The sequence below is a fragment of the Ornithorhynchus anatinus genome, chromosome 11 (assembly GCF_004115215.2).
Source record: "Ornithorhynchus anatinus isolate Pmale09 chromosome 11, mOrnAna1.pri.v4, whole genome shotgun sequence".
NCBI lineage: Eukaryota > Metazoa > Chordata > Mammalia > Monotremata > Ornithorhynchidae > Ornithorhynchus > Ornithorhynchus anatinus.
Window position 1 is genome coordinate 4,385,193 of NC_041738.1, and position 17,146 is coordinate 4,402,338.

Genomic DNA, 17,146 nt, shown 5'->3' on the forward strand with positions numbered 1-17,146 from the left:
TGGCAGTGTCGGGATTAGAACCCAGGTCCTTCACTTCTCTGCTCCTCAGTACCCTCATCTGTAAAATGGGGATAAAGACTGTGAACCTCATGTGGGAGGTGGCGCTTAACACAGTGCCAGGTACATAGTAAGTGCTTAACTAACTTACCTTTGGGAGAAAAATAAAAGCCCGATTAACTAGGGAGCCTGACATCCAGATTGGGAGCGCCATCACTTCTGTGCTCTTTGTGCTTCACCAGATTTTGCGGTTTCACTCGTGCCAGAATCTGCTGGGGGAGTGGAGAGGGGCCTTGCCTCCTCCGGGCCTGGCTGCCGTGGGCTCGTTGGGTCACGTTACACATATGGAGCGTGGCGCTGCTGCTCGTCGGAGCCCTGGCGCTTCTTTTATTACAAATTAAACACTGGTCCGCCTGCATTTTTTATCTCTTTTTAGAGAGCGACCATCTCTCTGTTCTTCCACTCTGCTGCCACTTTTGGAGACGGTTCGGATGGATCACTCGGTCTCAATCGTGTGACATTTATGGTCCGATGTAGCTCCCCTTACTGGATTGTGAATTGCTTTGGGGTGGAAATGGGCAGAAGCTCCATAGTGCCTGATTCTGAGGGCTATGGGATGGAGATAAAGGAACCAACCCCCAGTACACACAAATAACTAACCAGCCTTTGCGAAACCTCACCCCCGGGTACCTTCTGCTACCCCAGAACCCTCTCAAGCTCACCCCCCTGGAAGCCCATTCTGAGAATCCGCCAACCAAGCCGCCCATTCCTCTGGGATTCCACCTGCCGGATTTCCCTCCCGTTTCTCCATTGGCCATCCTGGTGGATTCTCCGCTGAATTTCTAAAGATTAAACACACAAAGGTGGCCGAAGGAGGAGAGAGTTGTAGAGTCCTTGTGGGCAGTGACCTTGACCACCAACTTTATTGACCTGTAGTGTCCTGCACACAGGAACTGTTTTTCAAGTACTGCTGATTTGAGTCTTGCTTTCTGAGCCTGATTCAGTTCTTGAGTTTTGGGGTCCTGAAATATATATATATATATATATATATATATATTTTAGAATAGTATTTGTTAAGCAATTAATACCAGGTTGAACACAATCCATGTCCGACGTGGGGCTCATAGTCTTAATCCCCATTTTACAGATGAGGGAACTGAGGCACAGAGAAGTGAAGTGACTTACCCAAAGTCACTTTGCAGACTCGCGAAGGTCCTCTGATTCCCCGGCCTGTACTCGTTCTACCAGTCCATGGTGCTTCTCATTGTGCTTCTCTAAAATTCTTATAGCGACATTAAGTAAATCAAATCATAAACTTTAATTGGAACAGCTAGAGTGGACCATAGTATAACGTAACTCTTTGGTTGGAACAAGCTCTCAAAAGTATAAAAATAAGTAAAAAACCCCAACCCCGACGTTCCCTTTTACAAGTAATGTTTTGATGTGACAAACTTACTCTCAATTCTTAAGTGTGGGCAAGAATCTCTCTCTTCCCGGTTCCACCACTCTGCCTCAAGCCATTTCACAACGGAGACGTGTCCTAGCCTGGCAGGGGCAGGCCGAAGCAGGGTTAAATGGTTCTGTCTCTGCGAGTCCCAGCCCGAACCGGCTCCCGATTTCTGGCTCCCACCCATGGAGCGGTGGTTCCCGAATGTCTTCCACATCCTTCGGGAGGAAAGGCCCATTGAATTGCTCCTCAAGGGTGCTTTGGCCTCCAACCTGGCTTTCTCTTCCCTCCCATTATACCCCTCAGGCATTGCTCCTCTAGACTGTAAGCTCACTCTGGGCGGGGAATGTGTCTGTTTATTGTTGTACTGTACTCCAAGTGCTCACTACAGTGCTCCACACACATTAAGTGCTCAATAAATATGATTGAGTGAATGACTGAATGACTTAGAAAGCCACGGTCACCGATGGGAGGATCCGGCATCCATCCGAGACGGACTTTCAGTCGCTTTCCTTATCCAGGTGCCGGGGAGAGGAGCTGCAACTGGGCAACTTGAGATGATGCCCCCCCCCCTTGGACTCTAGCTACCATCTTGAATGGCAGCTGGGGGTATCGTCACCACAGCCTCAGGAGATGAGGTCAGTGTTTCACAGTCCCTGGCCCTTCTCTGTGGCCCCAAGCCCAGCGGAAAGGTAGACCTGAGTGGGAATCCCTGCCTCTGGGAATCCCTGCCTCTGGCCCTCTTGGGTCACGGCCTGGAGGCATTCGGAAGCCCTGCATCTGTGGGGAATTCCTCACTCCGCTCCTCTTCCTTCCCTTTCCTGCAGAAGACGGGGTGGCTCTGAAGCCCGAATCCTGGCATGTTACGGTGAGAAAGCCAGAGATGAGGTTGCCAGGGGCTTGCCGAGACTCCAGAATGCAGTGGGTGCCACTAGACCCAGAGTATTGGACACATCTCCCGAGCCTACCTGCCGGGGTGGGGGCCGCAACTCAGGAGCCCACCCGTTCACCGGGGTGCGGGGGGCCACGGCGGGGGCCGAGCCCAGGTTTACGTTCTGGCTAGCGAGTTTGGACCTGGCAGCCTGTTTTGTCTCTGGCCTTCAGTGAACAAGAGGACTGAGGCGAGTGTGGTCTAATTACACGGGAAAATTGTCCACGGAATCTTCCAATTTTTCAGCTGTGTGGATGTATTTTCCGAGGCACCGCGCTGAGGCGTCCTTGGGTTGGTCGCCACTTAAAAAAAAAAAATCGAGACTGTGGTCACGAGCAGGAACCAGGAAGTCGCTCACCCTGAAGACCATTTTTCAGAACTGAGTTATCCACGATGTTTTAGTACATCAGCGAAAGAACCAGTGATAGTTGATGAGCTGTCACAGCCAACGTCATAGCCTATTTCTGCCGAAGGTTGCCCAGACTCCCAGAGTCCTTGACGAAGCGGGTCATTGGCACAAGGGCCGGCAACTGGGCGCCTAAGTGGTGGGGCTAGGGGCAAGTGGTTAGACTTGAGGTCTGGTGGGCAGTCTGCAGTGGAGAATCAGGGGGTCTACGGGGTCAGAATTGGCCGCCATGAGGAAGAGACAGAGGGGGGATTCAGACAAGAGTCAGCTCAGCCCTTCTCCTAAAAACAAGACACTTTACCACGAGTGGACCCAAGCCACAGGGTAGCGCTCTGCTGGATCCAAGAGAGCTGAGGTGGGCCCACCTGCCGGGCGGGCGTGAGGGAAAAAGTGGGCGAGGAAGGCCCCCGCCCCGGCTTGGGCCACTTGAGAGAAACAGGACGGGTACAGTCTGTCAAGAAGGTTGGCATCTCCTTGGGCGGCGGCTCCCCCGACGGAGCCCTCTCAGATGGGCACTCTGTTTTCCTTCGCCCATTTCTTCATGATGCGGATGATGTACTCCACCTGGCTGTTGCCTGTGCTCCTCAGCAGATGCAGCACTTCGCGCAGGGTTTCTCTGAGGAAGAGATGAGGGGAGATCGGGCCTTTCAGCGAGAGCGAGAAAGGTCCCTAAACCATCATGTTCACTCCCTGTCCCGTTCCCCCATCCCTATCTAAAATCCCTAGCGGCGTGGAGGTTCCTCTCCATCAGAACCCTTTCCAAGGTGGGGAAAACCTCCCTTTTAACTGAACGGTGGAACAAAACTGTTTGTGACAGGCAGTGAAGCCTTTGACTGCAAGGGTGAGTATAACAATAATAATGATAATGGTACTTGTTCAGCGCTTGCTATGTGGCAAGGGCTGGGATAGATACAAGGTGATGATAATAACAATGGTATCTGTTAAGCACTTACTGTGTGCCACACACTGTTCTAAGCACTAGGGGACTCACAGGCTTAATCCCCATTTTTACAGACGAGGTACAGAGAAGTTAAGCCCAAAGTCACACAGTTGACAAGTGGCGGAGCCGGGATTAGAACCCACGACCTCTGACTCCCGAGCCCGGGCTCTTTCCACTAAGCCACGCTGCTTCACACGGGCTCAGAGTCTAAGTCAGAAGGCAAAGAAGGAATAGTGATGAGCAGTCGATAAGTCTGGCTACCAAGAAGACTACCGGTCCTCCAGCTCCTTGCCCCATCGATCGATTAATCATTTGCACATTTTGAGCGCTTACTGTGTGGTGTGCAGAGCACTATACTCAGCGCATGGAGGAGAACAATATAGCAGAGTTGGTAGACACGTTCCCTGACCAAAGCAAGCTTACAGTCTAGAGGGGGAGAAGGACATCGATACAAATCATTAAATTGTGAATACGTACAAAAGTGCTGTGGGACCGAGGGAGGGGAGACAAGATGGTTAGTTTACGTACTTGGGTTCTCTGCCAGCCAAGATCATCTGGAAGATGCCCACACAGGCACCTCTCTTGCCTTCCCAGTACTCCGGGTTGGGATCCAGTCTCTCCAACACATCAAAGGCTTTGGCCGAATAGTAGAACTGGCCCATCTGAATGGGATGAGAAAGCGTTTAGAGGGTTCCCCGAGGCTGGAGGGCCCCCGTCCTCATGGAATGATTCCCACACGTGGGTGACGGTCTCCTTATTTCCTGACAAAGGCACCCACTCTAGTTCCTCCCGAGTCGACCCATCCCCCTCGCCGCGTCTAACAGCCCCTGCCTGCGTCTCAAGTATAGTCACGTGACTATACTGCCCGCCAGCCACCATCCGCTTCCGACGCGCTGACCCCCAGGATACTCAGTTCATCCCACTCGGGAAGAGAGCATCGTATTCAGCCGACTGGGGCTCTTGCCCGTGCCGCTTAATTGGCCCCCACCCTGGACAACTGGCCGAGACGATCGTTGTGCCGGTCAAAGACGTCCATTGGGTGTCTACAATGTGGCTGTTGCGGTGATAGGCGTTCGAGAGGCAAGGAAAATTGGCATCAGATACCCCGATTATGAGTCCCTCACGGGACTCCCCAGAGTCTGCAGCCTTGTGGACGGAGCCTCACACAGTGTAGGAGAGTCTGGGGGGGATCCGGGGCCTTCAACGGCAAGTCTGGACCCCCCCAAAGTTGCCTAGAGACGATGGAGACCCCAGTATCCAAGACGGAGCGGGGTTCATCAGGGAAGTGGCCAATCGACAGCCTACATCCGCCCTTTCCTCTCCATCCAAACTGCTAGCACATTAATCCAACGAATTGTACATTCCAAGCGCTTAGTAATAATAATAATCTTGGTAGTTGTCAAGCACTTACTATGTGCGGAGCACTGTTCTAAGCACTGGGGGAGATATAGGGTCACCAGGTTGTCCCACGTGAGGCTCACAGTCTTAATCCCCATGATTAGGTGAGGGAACTGAGGTACAGAGAAGTGAAGTGACTTGCCCACAGTCACACAGCCAACAGGTGGCAGAGCCGGAATTCAAACCCGTGACCTGTGACTCCCAAGACCGTGCTCGTTCCACTGAGCCACGCTGCTTCTCTAGTACAGTGCTCTGCACATAGTAAACGCTCAATAAATACTATTCAATGAATAATCCAAGCACTTATCCTATCCTGACTCGATTACTCTATCGGCCCCCTTGCTGACCTCCCTGCCTCCTGTCTTTCCCCACTCCAGTCCATACTTCACTTTGCTGCTCAGATCATTTTCCTACAGAGACGTTCAGGCTAAGTTTCCCCGCTCCTCAAGAACCTCCAGTGGTTGCCCATCCACCTCTGCGTCAAACAAAAACTCCACGCCATTGGCTTCGAAGCACTCAATCACCTTCCCCGCTCCTACTTCACCTCACTACTTTCCTACTACGACCCAGCCTGCCCATTTTACTTCTCTAACGTCAACCTACTCACCGTACCTCGATTCGTCTATCTCGCCGCCGACCTCTCGCCTACGACCTGCCTCTGGCCAGGAATGCCCTCTCTCCTCATATCTGACAGAAAATCACTTTGTCCCACTTCAAAGTTTCAAAACGGAGAAGGCGCATCTCCTCCAAGAGGCCATCCCTGACTAAGCCCTCCTTTCCTCTTCTCCCACTCCCTCCTGCATTACCCTGACTTGCTCCCTTTATTCATCCTACCCTCCCAGCTCCACAGTACTTATGTATATAACTGTAATTTATTTATATTAATGTCTCCCTCTAGACTCTAAGCTCGTTGCAGGTAGGGAATGTGTCTGTTTATTGTTATATTCTACTGTCCCAAGCTCTGACTCTGACACGCGGTAAGCGCTCGATAAATACGATCGAATGAATGAATGGATGAATCTGGTCTTTGAGGCAGGACTACTAGTATGACTCTCCATGGGCGCAAGCAACTGGCCCAGAGTCGGTCTGTGGCCAGAAGCTACACGTGAGCTGAAAAACTCAGTGGCCGGGACCACGGATCTCATGCGGGTCCCAGATTCTGTTACAGCGGGAAATACCAGTTCTGGTTTTGCAAGCCCAGCTCGGTACCGGGGTTCCGATTCAGGGCCAGAGTTTCCGCTCTGTCAAAGGCGACGGGCGAGAAAGAGAGAAGCTGAGATTTGGAAATCCCCGGAGCAGGATGAATCAAGCCGGCTCCCCAACCCCGGCCTCCTGCTTCCTTTCCTAGTGGCGGCGTTGGTTGGTGAATCCGTGGTCCGGGCCCGAATCTCCAACCACAATGGAAATGACGTACTGGAGGATGTGACCTGCTTTTCCAAAATTAAGACTAGGGTTTGGTGGACTCATCAGGACACAGACCTGGTGAAGGGAGAGGGCAGGCCTCCGTGTGTCTGTGTGGGTTTGCGTGTGTGCGCTCACACACACTCATGATCACCTACAATGATCTGCTCAACAGCTTCTAGAACAATCACGACCTTGTCGAAGCCTGTGAAACATCCATGGTATTTAGAAGAGCTGCCATTTCCAAATTGCTTTTTAGGGGTTTTTTTGTTTTGTTTTTTCTCTTGTAGCATTTTGAAAATTCAACTTTTTTGGCTCAATGAACCTTCTCCTCTGTTTTCTCGTCTGCTGGTGTGGTTTTACTCGAGGCTTTGCTCACCTTTTCTCGAGGGATTTACTTTTTGGCTTGCTCTCAGAAGTCTCCCTCAGGACACTAAAATATATCTTTTGGGACTACGGTGTGTTAAAATATAATGTGCACTTATGTCTACCTAGGTTTTCTGAAAATGCACCGCAGCAGTTTTCCTTTCTCTGGTTCTCTCTCTCTGAGCCTGGATCTGATGGTCGACATCTCTGACTCTGGGACTCTCCTTGTCCCTTTCTTTGTATCTCATTTCAGTCTCTTTTTGTCTTTGATTTGGTCCCTGGTTATGCTGGACTGTCCCTGTGGGGCTCAATATCCTTTGGCTGAGTGTGTGGCTGGATAAAGCTCTACTCATTTCCTCCATGATACAGTTACGCAAACCTAGATTCTCTAGACCGTAAACTCAGTCATTCATTTATTCATTCAGTCGCATTTATCGAGCATTTACTGTGTGCAGAGCACTGTACTGAGCGATTGAGAGAGTACAATATAACAATATTCCCTGACCACAACGAGCTTACAGTCTGTGGTGTCAACTCATGATTGGCAAGGAACATGCCCACTAATTCTGTTATATTGTACTCCACCACACGTTCAATATAATGCTCTGCACATAGTAAGCGCTCAATAAATGTCACTGATTGACCGATCATCCCAGCTTATTAGTCTCTACAGGGGATACTGGAGCCAGGCAGAAGTCTGGCTCTGATTCACTCTCAGAATTTACTGGCGGAGTCCATGACCTACTCTCAAACAGGGAGAGCACAAAACGTCATTAGACTGTAAGCCCGTCAAAGGGCAGGGACTGTCTCTATCTGCTGCCGATTTGTACATTCCAAGCGCTTAGTACAGTGCTCTGCACATAGTAAGCACTCAATAAATACTATTGAATGAATAAACAGCATACTAGTATTCTCGCTGTCCCCTGACAGTGTAGCCATCCAGCCTTTTCCAACTGACTGACTGATCGATGCAGCGTGGCTCAGAGAAGCAGTGTGGCTCAGTGGAAAGAGCTCGGGCTTTGGAGTCAGAGGTCATGAGTTCGAATCCCAGCTCTGCCACTTGTCGGCTGTGTGACCTTGGGCAAGTCACTTCACTTCTCTGTGCCTCAGTTACCTCATCTGTAAAATGGGGATTAAGACTGTGAGCCCCACGTGGGACAACCTGATTCCCCTGTGTCTACCCCAGTGCTTAGAACAGTGCTCTGCACATAGTAAGTGCTTAACAAATACCAACATTATTATCGATCGCTTGTCCCCCTCTAATTTCCCAGATCCTGGCGCCGTGCGGAATGAGGACTCCTCCCCACCTTCTCCTACAGTCTAGCACCCAAGGGGAAGGGGTTTCACCTTATAGCAGTCATTTGCAATGAGCTGGAGGAGGTTAAAAGATTCCCCAGAGGTTTCCATCTTCAGGTAGAGCTCCCAGGCCAGCCGTGGTTTCTTATTCATGATGTCTGCAATGAGGAGTGCAGATGGAGACTTTTAAAGGCTTGAAGAATGCCTGTTGTCCAGGCCGACGCATCCAGGTCTCGCTTCAAATCTGGGGGGGCTTGGGTTGTTTTGGGGGCTTTTCTTCCAGATGATAAAAAGCAAATTCTTTTTTAATGGTATTTGTTAAAGTGCTTATTATGTGCCATGCACTGCGCTGAGCGCTGGGGTAGATACAAGCTAATCGGGTTGGGCACAGTCCATGTCCCACATGGGGCACCCGATTTCTTAACCCCCATTTTACAGATGAGGTAAGAGAGGCCCAAAGAATAATAATAATAATGATGATGATGGTATTTTGTTAAGTGCTTACTAAGTGCCAAGCACTGTTCTAAGCACTGGGGAAGATACAGGGTAATCAGGTTGTCCCTCATGGGGCTCATACTTTTAATCCCCATTTTACAGGTGAGGCAACTGAGGCACAGAGAAGTTAAGTGAAGTGAAGGGACTTGCCCAAGGTCACACAGCAGACAAGTGGCGATGGCGGCATTAGAACCCAGGTTCTTCGGACTCCCAGGAGGCCATGCCACTTCTCCTTAATTGAAGGCTTAACTGAATGGGCTTGCATCCTCTCACGGACAAGCGGGGTGCCACATTCACAGCTCGACGGGCTCCCACAAGTCTCCGCTCTTCTCTATACTCAGAACTGTACCCCTTAAGGACTTGATAGTCACCCTACCCTCAGGCATCTTATCCCCACTTTATAGATGAGAAACTGAGGCTCAGATAAGTGAAGTGGCCTGCCCCGGGTCCCTCTTTCTCTATATATATATTTATATAAACATATATAGCACATATATACATAGTAAGCACTTAATAAATACGACTGATGATCGGTTGACTGATTTAATGTATGGAAGAGGGATGGAGGGTCACCGGTCAAAAATGGATAACCCCTTCCTCAATCCAGCGGTCCCAGCTACTGGCAAAATTAGCCACCAAAGTAGAAAACAGTCATGGGAAGGGTGATGCTATCCCTGGGCAACTGAGAGACAACCTCCGCGGCCTGCTGGGAAAAAGGAGTTTGGCTCCGGTTGCCAGTCATCCAGAAAGTGTCTAGAGAAACGTCCCAACGAATCAGAAAAAAAATCGTTTGAGTTTCCCCTCCCTCTTTTCCCAAGTCCGGGATGGCACTAAGAAGAGAAATGGCCACACAGTAGGCTGAGAAGATTCCTTTGTCCCATGGACAAAAGGAAAATGACTCACAGCAACGAGCTAGCCAACTGACGTAAATGAAATCATTCTTTATCTTCTCACTCTGGATTAAGAGGAACACCTGAGGGGAAAGGGAGAACACAGACCATGAATATTCAGCTTCTGCCTCAGTTTGCCAGGCAGCGGAGCCTTGCGGTCTGGCCAGATCGAACACTCCCATTTCTCCTTTAATGTGGGGGGCTGGCTGTGTTCTCACAGAGGTCTGCGATAGGAAACCCCACGCTGTTGTGATCAGCCCGCCTCAGACGCACACCCGTTTCTTCTGGCACCGGGCCTTGCCGTATCCAGATAGGTCCACACTGTCGGGCAAACGTTCCCCTAAACCTCCCAACGGTAATCTAGCCGAAATGGGCGGTGAAAATCACACGCTTTGGTGGAACTGAGTGAGGAGGTGGGGAGGAGGGGGAAGGAGAAAGGGTGGTGATGGAGAAGCAGCTATGGCCTGGGGGAAGAGCCCGGACCTGGGAGTCAGAGGACCTGGATTCTAATCCCGGCTCCGCCGCTCATAATAATATTGGTATTTGTTAAGCGCTTACTATGTGCCGAGCACTGTTCTAAGCGCTGGGTAGATTCAGGGTCATCAGTTTGTCCCACGTGAGGCTCACGGTCTTAATCCCTTTTTTCCAGATGAGGTCACTGAGGCACTGAGAAGCGAAGTGACTTGCCCAAAGTCACACAGCTGACAGGTGGCGGAGCCGGAATTAGAACCCATGACCTATGACTCCTAAGCCCGTGCTCTTTTCACTGAGCCACGCTGCTCAGGATGGACTACTCTAAGTTATTTAAGTGGCTTCCGGCAGGTTCGACTGCATAGTAAATAGAAGGGAGGGAAGAACAGCTACGGGAAGTGACAGAGGAACTACAAATGCTATATTCAAAAGATATTTCTAGAGATATATCTCTTTAAATTTTCAAAAAGGGTCTTTCAGACCTAATTCTTTCTCTGGGGGAGAGATAGTCCTGGTTGGCCGATCCAAAAAATTCAGCCTTCAATGGGCAGGGAACATGCCGGCTAATTCTGTTGTTTTGTATTCTCCCAGGCACTTTGCAAGGAGCTCTGCACACAGTAAGCGCTCAATAAATACCACTGACTGATTGATTTGGGAGGGTGATTGCCCAATCCAAGAGGTCGTGTGGTTGGACTTTCTTTGCTTTTCAGTCCCAAACAACAGAGCAACCAATCAAGGAAACACTGCCAAGTGGTGCCATTTTGACACAGCGGTGGAGCTGTGAGTCAGAGCAATTGCCCGGGGCCCTGGGCTTTAGGTGGGTGGCGGGGAGGGGACACCCCACCCCATCCTGATGGACTGGCAGATGGATCAGATAAGCCCCCGGGGAGGGAGCCAATACTTTTAAGGAGTGGAAGGGTCTCTGACCGACGAGGAAACGGGGGCTCTGAGAAACTAGGTGACCTCCTCCAAGTGACACGGCAGGCAAGTGGCAGAACAGGGATTAGAATCCAGGTCCTGTGCCTCCCCAAGCCCGCGCTCGTTCCGCTAGGCCATGCTGTTCCTGCTCCGATACTATGAGAGCGCAGAAAAGTATAAAACTCCTTTTTCTTGCGGAGGTAACTGGTGGCGAGGCTCCCCCTTTATTCAGAGTTAGGCCCTGGGATCGGGCAGTCTCCATTTTACTGCCCAATTCTACGAGTCTGAACAGCTCGGGAGGCCACACCCTTAATTACAGACAGGGTAGCCTGCTAAAAGGGAGGAGGAGAGGGTGTCGTTTTCCCCCCCACGGGGATTTCTGACCTCAGGTGCACCAGACATCTGGTAAGGAGCAGGCATTCCAACAGAACCGCAGAACCCGTTTCCCTCCTCCTCCTCCTTATCTCCCAGCTCCTGGGCACTAGGAGCCCAAGTACAGATTCCTATCATGGAAATGGGAGGTGAAAAAGACTAATGGGCATTTCCATCCACCGCGCAAGAAAAGGGAAAGACAGGGGGCTTGGGGAGTGGGCAAGGGGGCACTGGTAAGGAGGGGGAACAGGGATGGGGTGCATGTCATTTCTGAAGCAGCACGGTGTAGTGGAGACATCCCAGGTGTGGGAGTCAGGACGTGGGTACTAATCCCGGCTCCGCCACTTGTCTGTCGTGTGACTTGGGGCACAAGCCACTTCACTCCTCTGGGCCTCAGTTCCCTCATCTGTGAAATGGGGACTGAGACTGTGAGCCCCAAGGGAGACAGGGACTGTGTCCAACCTGATTCGCTTGTATCCACCTCAGCAACTTAGTACAGTGCCTGGCTCGTAGTAAGCGCTTGACAAATACCACAGTTATCGTTATTATTATTTCTGGAGCTTTCCGCAGCCTGAGAATCAAGGCTCGGATGGACCCTCCCCTTGGTCTGGAGGGTCTAATCCTCCTTAGAAATCAAGTCCCTTCACAATGATGGTCTGAGGATGGGCCTAGGAGTCGGAAGGCACTGGGTTCTAATTCTGACGCTGCCACGTGTCTGCTCTGTGACCTTGGGCAAGTCACTTCACTTCCCTGTGCCTCAGTTTCTTCATCTATAAAAGGCGGGGGGGTTAAGATTGTGAGCCCCGTGTGGGTCAGGGACTGTGTCCAACATGATTAGCTTGCTAATCTACACCAGTGCTTAGTACAGTGCCTGGCACACAGTAAGCGCCTAACAAATACCGTTTCAAAAAAAAGGGTTAAATTAGTCTGCTTCAGGGGTGGGACAGGGTCATTCCAGGACACCTGCAAGCTGCTTATTTTTATCTAGATTCCTGATTTGGGGGTTGGAGGGAAAGAGAGAGAGAGAGAGCGAGAAAGAAAATAGACCAGGTGCTTTTCAAGCGATACCTACCTCCTCTCCCTCAGCAGTATTGCCAGTGGCAGCTTTGGCTTGGGCATAATTAAAGTTAAAGGTGTCATCATTGTAGAAATAACTCTGAAAAAGAAGCCACAGGCACAGATCATTTCAAGCCTTAACAAACACCCCTCAGAAGCAAAAATCGGTGTCAGATTTGAGGGGGGGACCTCATCTTAAATCCGCAGCTGCACGCCTTTTGTTGTTTTTTTTGTTCCGTTTCCAGATTCTGCTTTGGCTGGAGACGGGGCGTATCTGCCCGTCCCCAGGAGGCTCTGCATTTGCGGGGGAGAAGCTGGGTGCCGAGGAGAGTGAAGAGGGGAAACAGGATGGGCAACCTTCCTTCTGGCCCTTCCCTCTGGCTCTGGAGGCCTGGGGAGATGGCGGGGAGGGAGGACAGGGTGGGAACGGAGCGGAGAACAGAATAGGGGGAACGAGGCCTCCCTGGACCTCTTCGGGCCTCGGGCCCCTGATTCCACCCCAGCGGCTACCTCATTTCCCGGGGGTTAGAAGAGCTGGCCCGGTTCCGAGCGGGAGCTCGAGGGCTTGGGACGGGCGACCGGGAGCGAGGGTGGCGGGCGGAGTGTGGGGCGGGCAGGTGCTTTTTCAGCAGGATCTCCGACACCCTGGCCCGGCTCCAAAACGCTGTCCTCCGGAACCCAGGGCAGAGGTGGTTAATTAGAAATTCAAGCCACCACATGGATATGCTAATTAGTCTCACTGTGGGTAGAGGGTTCCTCGGCTGCCAAGCCGGGTGACTGTCAGGACTGCGAAATCGGGGTGGCCGGGAGCCCAGGGCTCTCCCTTCCCCCCACACCCGGGCCCGGTCTAGCCTCCTGGCAGTGTTTGTACTGAGCGCTTACCCTGCACTAAGTGCTCGGAGCTCATAGTCCCTTCCCTCGAGGAGTTTACCATCTAGCTAACGGAGATGGACACTAAAATAAATACCAGGAAGGGGGAAGCGACAGAGTTTAAAGATATGTAAATAAATACTCCGGTCTGGGACCCAAAAACAGGATAAAGGGACTAAACCCATCTTGTGGCCTGCTAATACCATCCTCAGAGCAGCAGCCAAGCCGGATGGGATGCCGGATGCCTTAGCCAACGGGGCCCTGGGCGGAGGCGGGGGAGAGCGGGGAGGGAGGGTCGGGCTGAAGGCTCACTCAGAGCCCCGAATCGTGGTCCACACAACTTTCTGGAAACCCAAAGGTGAAACCGAGAGCGATACCCGAAAGCAGCACAGCACACGTTATAGGCAGAGCAGGATCTGGACTGCTGCTTGCAAATATGCTACGGGCAGAGCACTCATTCATTCACTCAATCCTATTTACTGAGTGCTTACGGTGTGCCAAGCACTGTACTAAGCCCTTGGGAGAGTACAGCAGAACAACAGACACATTCCTGTCCACGAGCTTGCAGTCAAGAGCACGGTCTGGGCTGCTTTTTCTACACACGCCTTAGGTAGAACAGGGTCTGGTAGGGGTGGACTCTGAACCCATGAAGCAGCGTGGCTCGGTGGAAAGAGCCCGGGCTTGAGAGTCAGAGGTCATGGGTTCTAAACCCGGCTCTGCTGCTTGCCAGCTGTGTGACTGTGGAAAGTCACTTAACTTCTCTGTGCCTCAGTTACCTCATCTGTAAAATGGGGATTAAAACTGTGAGCCCCACATGGGACAACCTGATCACCTTATATCCCCCCAGCGCTTAGAACAGTGCTTTGCACATAGTAAGCGCTTAAATACCACCATTATTATTATTGTCAGCTGTGCGACTTTGGGCAAGTCACTTCACTTCTCTGAGCCTCAGTTCCCTCATCTGTAAAATGGGGATCAAGACTGTGAGCCCACATGGGACAACCCGATCACCTTGTATTCCCCCCCCCCACTTAGAACAGTGCTTTGCACATAGTAAGTGCTTAACAAATGCCTTCATTATTTATTAGATGCCATATAAGCCTTTAGTTTTTTAAAAATATAGCACTAGTTAAGTGCTTTCTGTATGCCAGGCACTCTACTGGCACGGGGGTAGATTCAAGATAATCAGGTTGGATCCAGTCCCTGTCCCACGTGGGGCCTCACAGTCATTAAGTTGGAGAGTTTACAGTTGAGGCAACAGAGGCTCAGAGAAGTTAAGTGACTTGCTTAAAGTCACACAGCAGGCAAGTGGTAAAGCTGGAGTTAGAACCCAGGTCCTCTGACTCCCAGGCCTGTGCTGCTCTTTCCCCTAGGCATTCACTCCACCCTCAGCCTCACAGCATTTATGTATACACCTATCAGTTATAAAGTATTTATCTTAATATCTACCTCCCCCTCTAGATTGTAAACTCCTTTTTTAGGATATTTGTTAAGCGTTTACTGTATGTCAGGGACTGTGCTAAGCGCTGGGGTAGATACAAGTTAAGTAGGTTGAACACAGTCTCTGTCCTGCATAGGGCTCACCGTCTTAACCTCCATTTTACAGCTGCGGTAACTGAGGCCCAGAGAAGTGAAGTTACTTTTACCTACGGTCGCACGGCAGACAAGTAGCGGAGCTGGAATTAGAACCCAAGTCCTTCTGAATCCCAGGCCTGGGCTCTAGTAACGAGGCCACCATGCTTCCCTCAGAATTTAAGGTCTTTGCTACCCTTCCCCGCTTCAGGTGAGGAGGGGAGGGAGGCGAGAACGCAGATGTAACCTGGTTCAGGCAACTGGAGATTAACTGGTTATTGCCACATCCTAGAAAGAAGTTAGACAGCATTTGTCCCAGCCCCCCTACACCCCACCCTTACCCTCAGGCCAGGCTGCTTTAATTACCTTGTTCTCATTTGGGTTTTTGCACCTTGATTTGATTTTTGAAAATACGGTTCCAGGAACATGAGCTAAGGTGACGGATCAATTCTGAAAATCATTCTTTCGCCTTCAGTAAAAATAGCTGGCCTCGTCGGGCTTCAGATACCTCATCAGACTATAGGAGATGGATCCCAATTTGAGGATGCCTTTAGTCGTGACCCGAGGTATCCTGGGTGTAGTTTATTTGAGGGCAGGTAGCTGTGCTCGAGGCCTAAATAATTCTACATGCAACACCGGCATTCCGATATTTCCACCATCCTGTCTGATCCACAACTTAACTGATAAAACGAACTCTCTCCCTGAGGATCCTCCTTGATTTCACATGGAGACAATTTCCTATTCCCAACCAGGTTAAAGTGACCCTGCACACTGACCTTGACCGAATTGAGATAAATCAAGACGTCGTCAAACTGTCTAAGCAGGAAGAAGCAGGAAGCCATACACTGTCTCCCGGGTATTGTATCTGCAAGACAGAAGAAAAAACATCAAGGCTTTGTCTGCGTTTTTCTCCCACAAAAATGCAATCCAATTCAGTTTAGAGAAGCAGCGCGGCCTAGCGCGTAGAGCACGGGCCTGGGAGTCAGAGGACCTGGGTTCTAATCCTGACTCTGCCCCTTGTCTGCTGCGTGACCTTGGAGAAGTCACTTCGTGTCTCGGTGCCTCAGGCACCTCATCTGTAAAATGGGGATGAAGATTGGGAGCCCCATGTGAGAGACGGACTGCGTCCACCTATCTTGTCTCTACCCTGGTGCTTAGTACAGGGCCTGGCACATAGTAAGTGCTTAACATACCATTAAAAAACAAAAGCTTTAGTCTTATGCTAACCAGTGATAGGGACCACGATAGGGTGCAACCCAAAGAGGCCCAGGAGAGGAAAGGTTGAGTCAGCCTACCCATCCCTACACCTCCAAGATTAAATCAACCCTTAATAGGGCTGAAAATCACCACATCCCCAGACCGGTTCCAGGGCTTTGACTCCATTCTGGGCCCCGCCTCGTTCTGCCTGGTGTTCAGGGGTGGCCTGAGCTCTTTGGGATTCTGGGAAAATCTTGCCGGCTCCCGGGTTCTAATCCTGGCTCTGCCCCTCGCCTGCGTGGTGACCCTGGGTGAGTCACTTCACTTCTCTGGGCCTCAGTTACCTCATCTGCAATTTGGGGATTAAGACAGTGAGCCCTAATTAGGACAGGGACTGCGTCCAACCCGATTACCTTGTATCTACCCCAGTGCTTAGTACAGTGACTGGCACATAATAAGCGCTTAAGAAATACCGATATTATTACTATTATCATGGAGGATGAATCACGGGACATTGCTGTGTGGAGCCTTTAAAGGAGCTGCACGCGAAGAAGCTCTTGGAGGACATGGGCTATGTCTAGTCTATCGCATTGAACTCTCCCAAGCGCTTGGTAGAGTGCTCTGCGCACAGTAAGCGCTCAATAAATACCACTGTTTGATTAGACACTACCAACAGAGGAGCTTCTGCTCCTCAGACCATCTCCCCACCTTGCTCTCCCACTCACATTCCCAGTTTGGTTTGTTCAGCGGGAGGCTGGCCAGCATGTGCCTGTCTCCGTTTGGTATTTGCTCTCCTTTTTAAGCCCCCCGTCGGCCCCCCAACTTCTCTCCCCATCTTCCACCATTTCTCAATGAGGCCGCACAGAGAAACCGAGAAATACATTGGGATTAAGACAGGGACAGGGAGTGTGCTGGACAGGGACTGTGTCCGACCTGTCTAGCTCGTATCTACCTCAGTGCTCAGTACAGTGCCTGGCACATAGTAAGTGCTTAACAAACCCCATTAAAAAAAAACAAAACCCAACACAAAACGAGAACAAAAAAACCATACCACATTCGCTGGCTGAGCCACCCACGAGCTGGAAGAACTGCTGGGCAATTTTCAGGTGATCCCGCTGGGAAA

General features: G+C 50.9%; 1 protein-coding gene across 3 annotated transcripts in view; it reads right to left on the reverse strand.

The window, feature by feature from the left end:
• Positions 1 to 1,296: 1,296 nt before the first annotated feature.
• TTC26 (tetratricopeptide repeat domain 26) overlaps positions 1,297 to 17,146 on the reverse strand; it is a 39,415-nt gene continuing 23,565 nt past the window's right edge. For 2 of the 3 annotated variants that reach the window (XM_029074925.2, XM_029074926.2), the window contains exons 12-18: positions 17,075 to 17,138; positions 15,603 to 15,691; positions 12,401 to 12,484; positions 9,581 to 9,650; positions 8,234 to 8,340; positions 4,250 to 4,383; positions 1,297 to 3,397 (exon numbers count right to left, since the gene is read on the reverse strand). In XM_029074925.2, the coding sequence (XP_028930758.1) occupies positions 3,286 to 3,397; positions 4,250 to 4,383; positions 8,234 to 8,340; positions 9,581 to 9,650; positions 12,401 to 12,484; positions 15,603 to 15,691; positions 17,075 to 17,138 (660 nt within the window). In that variant the 3' untranslated portion in view covers positions 1,297 to 3,285. Of the gene's footprint in view, positions 3,398 to 4,249; positions 4,384 to 8,233; positions 8,341 to 9,580; positions 9,651 to 12,400; positions 12,485 to 15,602; positions 15,692 to 17,074; positions 17,139 to 17,146 lie in introns of those variants that run through there. The other variant, XM_029074927.2, reaches the window with a different exon arrangement.